At 35.1% G+C, this 7450-nt stretch overlaps 1 protein-coding gene across 3 annotated transcripts; it reads right to left on the bottom strand.

The window, feature by feature from the left end:
• Nucleotides 1-3334: 3334 nt before the first annotated feature.
• LOC105113214 (DNA (cytosine-5)-methyltransferase 1-like) lies at nt 3335-7115 on the bottom strand. 3 transcript variants are annotated; one of them, XM_011009292.1, is made up of 7 exons: nt 7028-7115; nt 6935-6983; nt 6688-6820; nt 6051-6154; nt 5140-5284; nt 4909-5049; nt 3335-4674 (listed from the first exon to the last, which is right to left on the bottom strand). In XM_011009292.1, exons 2-7 carry the CDS (start codon nt 6973-6975, stop codon nt 3571-3573), a joined length of 1668 nt encoding a protein of 555 aa, XP_011007594.1. In that variant the 5' UTR covers nt 6976-6983; nt 7028-7115; the 3' UTR covers nt 3335-3570. The 3 variants fall into 3 exon arrangements, with proteins under 3 accessions (XP_011007594.1, XP_011007593.1, XP_011007592.1); XM_011009291.1 differs by having other exon boundaries at nt 6935-7019; nt 7069-7115; XM_011009290.1 differs by having other exon boundaries at nt 6935-7029.
• Between the last annotated feature and the right edge of the window lie 335 nt (nt 7116-7450).

Here is a 7450-nt window from a genome sequence, read left to right as displayed (position 1 = left end):
TAGCCTGGGTAAAAATAAGTTTATTAGGTGTACGTTTTTAGCTTTCGTTATTTATATCCGATATTCGAGAAATTGGTAATAATTATTTTTTATTTAATAATATATTAAAATTTATTTTTATTACCAATATATTAAAATAATTAAAAATACTAAAAAAATATTATATTAAAATAAAAAATATTTTTAAAATATTTTTAAAACACTTAGAAACAGGGCGTGTTCCTATAAAGTAAATATTGATAAACTTAGAAACTGTGCGTGTTCCTATAAAGTAAATATTGATAATCATCCAAATACTTTAATATCCCCCATATCTCATTTAAAAAATTTGGTGAGATTCATTTTATATACACAAGATTGAAAAATTATCCAAGAAGATGGTGATAATTGGTTTTTAAAATATTTTTATTTAAAAATATATTTTTAATATGGAACATTAAAATAATTTAAAATAAAAATATTTAAAATTTTTAAAATATAAAAACAAACACACATAAAAGTTTATTGCGCATAATATATACAAGCATAGTTTTAAGAACCGGTTTAGTGGCTGGTCCGATTCAAAACCCTGGTTTCGGGTTTTGATCAGGTCACCGGATTAGCAGGGTTAAATTTTATTTTTTAAAAAAAAATTAAAAGAACGTCGTTTTAATAAAAAAGATAAAAAAAGAAAAAAAGTCAACGGGTTTATAATCGGTTCTTAACCAGGTCAATCTACCGAGCCATATTGGATTTTTTTTTCTTTTATTTTTTTTCAATCCAGTCCAATTCTATTTTTGGATCGGCCGAATTTCGAATCAACCTGCCAAGTCGGACTGGTTCAAAACTCAGTATACAAGGACACTTGTGTATTCTTTTATTGAGTTTAATAAAGGCTGGGGAGGATTCTCATAAATTGTTATGATGTTCCGCTTGTTTACAGCAAGTGAGAGTGTGGAAAACCTCCATGAGGCTGTAGTTAGGGCTTAGATTGACGCACGGTAGGCAGAAATTTGAGTGAGAAATTTACCCTCATGAAAATGATGGGTATTCGGGCTCCGAAGCTTATAAGGATTTGTGACCCAAATTCGTATGCCAAACAATCACGTGACTATGGAAATGACATTAGAGAGATTGACGCCCCTCAAAGGCTTGATAGGACTTGTTCCGGAAGATGAGAATTGCCCAGTAAATGATAGGCAGTCATGGAAAACATTGAAAGGGCTAAGAAGCAATACATTATTCTTGCGACAAAAACAAGTCGATGGTTGCAAGCTACATAGGATTTTAAGGCAAACCTAGAGATGGATATGGTGGAACCTCTCAAAGTTCAAGGCAAAGTAGAAGGAGGAAAAGAAAATGAAGAAAAAGTTTACTGGAATCAATCCCAGCCTGTTGCATGCTGGCAAGGCGCATGTTACTTAAGTTAACTTCACATATCTTAAAGCAGATTGTGAACGTGAAGCAAATTGTATATTTTTTTATTTTTAGATTATTTTGATATCTTGATATCAAAAATAATTTTTAAAAACTAAAAATAATATTATTTTAATATATTTTTAAATAAAAAACAATTAAAAAAACAACCAAATCATACTTTTAAATACCCTTTAACACATTGCAGGTTGGTGCCAAAAATTGATGATAGTGGTATATAGGCTGAAAGTTACCTGAATGGATAAAACAACCCTCCTACATTCCATGTGAGCTACTAGTAACTATTTTATGAAGACAACGGGAATTAAAAGAGGAGCAAGTTGTCAAAATCCTAGATCATCGTAGTTTTGGCTGAGATAAAATTAAAGAATCAGCGAGCCAAGTTATTAGTGAATGGAACATAACCTGCAAGAGGTTTCGTACAAGAAAAACATTGATTTGTAACAATTTAAAGAACAAGGTTGCACCAGCGAACACACTGCTTGAAATTTGCACAAGAAGCTGGGAACTCGCATGTATAGTGGTGAAATTGTTAGGGAGCGTGTAACAATTTGTGTGACCAGTGGTTCCATGTTAGTATGAACAAAGGCCTGGGCGATGGACTGCTCCATCCATGGCGAACATAACTAGTTTTTCTGTTTTTTCATTAATACGAGAATCAAGGTTAATTTATACATGTCTCAATTAATTTCATGGGATTTAAAGTTAATGATCATATAAATCTTAGTAATCCTGAAATTTATGAAACTCAAACTGATAACTTCTAAAAAACAAACTCAATATCTAACTAATTAAACTGCACCATTCTAAATTAAAACTCAACTTTAGTAGCAGCAGTGGTGTTAGGAAGGAGGCCAGTTGGCATCCAAGGAAGTTGCAACAGTAGTTAATTCCACGGGATTTAAAGTTAATGATCATATGAATCTTAGTAATCCTCAAATTTATGAAACTCAAACTGATAATTTCTAAAAAACAAACTCGATATCTAACTAATTAAACTGCACCATTCTAAATTAAAACTCAACTTTAGTAGCAGCAGTGGTGTTAGGAAGGTGGCCAGTTGGCTTGACAGTTGGCATCCAAGGAAGTTGCAACAGTAGTGTCTAGTTGTAGGAGAAAAATAGCCAGATCATGGGCGAGTTGGTAACTGGCGTGGGACATGGTTGAACATGTCTTCAAAACTACCAAGTTCATGGAGAACTTGTAGTGAACTGCCCCGCTTGCTAAGAAGTGGGGAGAGTTTTCATATGAACTTCCACAGTTTTTCTACAAGAACACTGTAAAATATGTCATGCAGTACTATGCAATACCTTGTAGACAAAAGGTTTATTGTGCACAAAATGTAAGACTTGCGTATGCCTTTGTTGAGTTATTAAAAGTAGGGGAGAAGGATTAATGTAAGTTGTTGTGCATTACATATTTTCTGGTGTGTTCTGCTTGTATTACAATGAGGAGTGAGAGGGTGAGAAATCTTCATTGAGATATGAAATACTTTAGACTTGCATAAACACAATTGAATCAGTGTTAAGATTAAGAGGATATTTAGAAATATATTAAAATAATTTATTTTTAAAAAATTATTTTTAACATTAGTATATTAAAATAATTTAAAAATATAAATTAAATCTGTGAAGGATAGATTGTTGCTGAGTAGTTGGAGTGAAAATCTTACCCCTTAACTGGCACATCCCATAATGACCTGGCTATTCAACAAATTGTTAACCTATGGGCTATTTACATATATGTCGTAGAAAATTGTTTTTGGCATATTAAATCAGAAAATTACACTAATCAACTGTTACATTCTACAAAAGCGAAGCATGAAAATAAAAAAAAAACACACGCACACACTTGCTGCTAGTAAGATTAGAGAAGCACTTCAATGTCCAAGATCAAGAAAGGCATGGAAAAAGCAATCTGAACCTAAACGTATCATGAATGCATTAGAATCTGCATCTTTTTTGACATTTTTTAGAGTGTAAACAAATTTTAAGGAACCAAATGGTTAGAAAGTAAAACTACTAATTCTGAGCACCTCACCTATGAGTAGACACTCCAGAAGAGTGCAAGTTTACCCTTCTTTTTTTTTTTTTTTGCGTTTTAAAGTATAGAAAGAATGCTGAGTAAGCTATTTAAGAGCCCAATGAAATCTTTTTATCTTCCCTTAAGAGCCGCAATCCGAGCTGCCAAATCATCATAATCTGGGAGGTTGGGATGCAATCGACCAGTCATTTTCTCTGGCTGTGCTGAAACAGCTCGACCAAGCCTTGTTGCTGCGCCTGTTTGAGTTCCTGGTTCTCGCGGGCTTGTTGCTCTCCCAGGTGGAAGAGGTAACTCAGATATTGCATTTCTGTGCCTCGTGCTTTTACAAGAATCATCACTTATTTTCCTTGAAGGAGGGTTTGTATATGGATTCAACTTGCTCGGTTCATAAGGTGAGTCATTCTTACTATAATGCATCAAAAGTCCATCTATTTCCTTTTCTTTTCCATCCCTTTGATCATCATCATCATCATCATCTTTTAGAAAGATTCTAAGACCTCGTCTAGGCTCTTCTTGCTTCATTGCAGTTGAATTAATACTGGCAGACTCATCCCTTTCAATACTGCCAACTCTTTCACGACCTGGTGGTGGCTTCAATGGTCTTTCAATACTGCCAAAATTTGTGTGCCCTGGTGGTGGCTTCAATGGCCTCCTTCGGACTGATCTTGGTTTTGGCTTGGTTTCATTGGTCGAATCGTCTGCATGATTAGCTTCCTCCGCAGCAATTTTATCACTTGATTTTAGGGGTTCTTCAATCTTGCTTTCTTTCTCAACTATTGTTCTGCGGTACGGGGGAGTAGTAAACCTATAGGAAATAGGCTTCTTGCTATCTACTTCATCCTCTGAAACACTTCCAACTGAACTCGAACTAGCTAGTGTGGTATCTTGGTCAGTGCTATCTCTCCTGCTGACTGAAAAAACATCATCTTCACTGCTGCTTTGCAGCTTGTATCTGTCATCACTGACATTCTTCCTTCCTTGATATTTGAAAATCCTTTCATCTCTTTTTAGCAAGGTATCCTCCTTCGTGTCATTCACACTGTTGCCCAAGTCATGGCTGACTCTTTTTGTTGAAGCATCATCATTGTTCTTTTCCCATATGTAATCATCATCATCATTCAAGCTGTTCTTTTTTGTAAACGCATCATGCTTGCTTTCCTTCAGCTTGTGTACATCATTACGAGTACTGGGTAAAGGTTCATGCCTATGACGGTCCTGCAGAAAAAAGTCATTCTCGTTCTAATTATCATCTGGATATTAGATCTTCAAATGCTTTCATGCAGTATGGCTTTTAGTGTCCAATAATCATTATTTGAAGGAAATTTGGTCAGAGACACAAGCAACAATCTTAATTAGCAGCCAAGATATTTTGACACTCCATTCCCAGAATCCTATCGATTTCCCTTTCAGCATGGGTAAATAGTAATTGGGATAGTCAGGGAAGCTTACTTGTTGAGATGGGGGTGGTTTAAAGAGTTTCTGCTCCAAAGACTTTGCATTCCATTCTATGGAAAACTCTTGTGCTATCTCATGCATTAATTGAAGCTTAATCTCCTTTGTGGTAGACTTTGGCTTCAACATCTCAACAAACTGCACATCATTAATCAGCCACATCAGAACGAAAAACCAATATGATCCCATTGAAAGATAAAATAATGCAGAGGAGCTATCTGTTATGACCTCCTTGTTAACGAATGCTTCAAGAGAAGGTCCATATCTACCAATGAATGCAGATCGAAGATCTCGTAGTTCTGGGAATTCAGAAAATCTAGCTGCAGCATATATTAGAGACTGCACAGCTTCTCTGCATTCCTCGGGGCATTCCCTGAATCAGAAAAGGAATGTAGAAGAAGACGTGTGAGTGACATGCTAAAAACAGCTGATTTGAAAATGCAACCCGAGATCGAGCATGAAAAGTTTCGAAAGCCAAACATCTGAAAATGAATTAGCTTAAGGTCTCACAACACTATCATAATAGCATACAGAAAACTAACGTCTCGTAGTTCCTCCAATAGTTAACTTGAAGACACGAAACTAAGGTTATCATAATAGCATACAGAAAACTAAAGTCTCGTAGTTCCTCCAACAGTTAACTTGAAGACACGAAACTAAGGTTCCTTCTTGTATTAATTTTCAGTTGTCACAGCCAGTATTTTCACCAATATTGCCGTTTCTTGAGGCCATTTTCCTAAATGGTGTTAGCTCTTACCACCCCTTGTAACCTGTGTTTACTGGTATAAATACATTAGAAACTGGCAGAAAAATTAGGACTCCTCGAGGTTTTGATAGAGGTAAGGTAAGATGCATAGCTCTGTGGTCAGGAGTCAACTTCATGAGCTTTACTAGCAGTAGGTTACGGCTACCACGCATGAATTAATGTGCTTTCCGGGTCTGTGCTTTTCCTTACCATTCCTTGAAAACAATTTGGTGTTGTTCTTCCTTTTTTTTCCTTAGATGACTGCGTCGGCAATTTACATTTGTTCTAATTGGTTGCATGCCATATAGAATGAGAGAGAGATACTTGATGCAAAAGAAAAGAATTGATAAACAATAAATGAGTAGTCGAAATCATGTTGAATAGCAATTCATACTTCTGTTTGTTGATGAGTGAAAGATTGCTTGAGATACAGCCACAGAACAGCTCAATGAAATTGTAACAGGTTAACATGTTTTGCTCAGCAAGAAGCCCTTCTGCCTGCATCATCACGCAAAAGAAATCATTAGCTCTGATACTCAGGACATGAAGACTTCATCTGCCTGTGTCTGTTGTCAAAGAGTATATTTTTATTTTTAAGAAACATGAGTTTATCAGCTAAATTGCACAGGACTTTCAAGAAGGTGCATTTGGATTAATGGAAAGCATGAAGCGACGACAAATTAGGTCCCACGAAGATTTATTATTAGTTTATTACTATACTAGAAAACGTCATGGAGAGATGTGCCTTGGAAATCTTGCAAGGATGCCATGTTTTTTCCCTACAGAAGAAAACAACGGAAAAGGTTCCATAACCAAAATAAACAGCTGGGTTTTTGCAGATGACTGATATAAACAAAAACAGATAAACCCATAAAGAAAGTGATTTCTTGACAATTACAGAACGTGATTGGAAATGTGCTAATTAATGGCTTTAAGAAACAAAAACTCAGGCGTCCACATCATAGAAAACCTACGGAAAATCAAATTCACTTTGTCCATTTGATGTATAAAATCGAAAGAAAAAAACTAACCCTGCAGAAAGCGTTGTAAGCAAGATCAGTTCTGATGAGATCAGCCATATCATTCTTTAAGTACATTATGACACTGTTCTTCTTCTTCGTTAAGACGTCAAGACGTGTCTTCGTCATCCTTACCAATGTCTTGCTGCATCAACAAAGAAAAACAAATGAACCAACCAATATCAATCAGCAAAACAGAGCAGCATCTATAAAACAGAAACAATAAAAGACAAAAACAAAACCAGGTATTTCAAACTACCATTTTGTATAAAACTTGGACTTTGTAAGCCCGTCAAACATTTTGATCTCTATAAGCCTTCAACAAATCACAAAAAAAAAATCTTGTAGAGACAAAAAGATCGCCTTCAACAAATCACAAAAAAAAAAAAATCTTGTAGAGACAAAAAGATTATGTCTTTTTTTTAAGAAAAAAAGATTATGTCAAAAAAACCAATATCAATCCTTGTTTGCTTTTGTTTATCTTTTCGTTTGTGTTTTCTGGGGTTGTTCTTTTAAGCAAGGATGCGGTAAAAAGATGAGCAGAAATGCAGAAAACGGGCATCAAGTATATGCATTAAGGAGAGCGAGAAGCAAAACAATGAAACAACTTCGAAGAGGGAAGAAAGGCAAGAATTTGGAAGAAGCAAAACTGAGGAGATTGGTGATTATCTTTTAATTCAAAGAAAAGAAAGAAACAAATAAATGGGCTCTAAATTAACAAGATTTTTATCTCAATGTAAGGAGTTTAGCTTGGTTTTAGGGAGGGAATATATAT

This window comes from Populus euphratica, unplaced genomic scaffold, assembly GCF_000495115.2.
Source record: "Populus euphratica unplaced genomic scaffold, PopEup_1.0 scaffold666.1, whole genome shotgun sequence".
NCBI lineage: Eukaryota > Viridiplantae > Streptophyta > Magnoliopsida > Malpighiales > Salicaceae > Populus > Populus euphratica.
The sequence above is the reverse complement of the archived record's forward strand: the minus strand, read 5'-3'. Positions and strand labels throughout refer to the sequence as shown.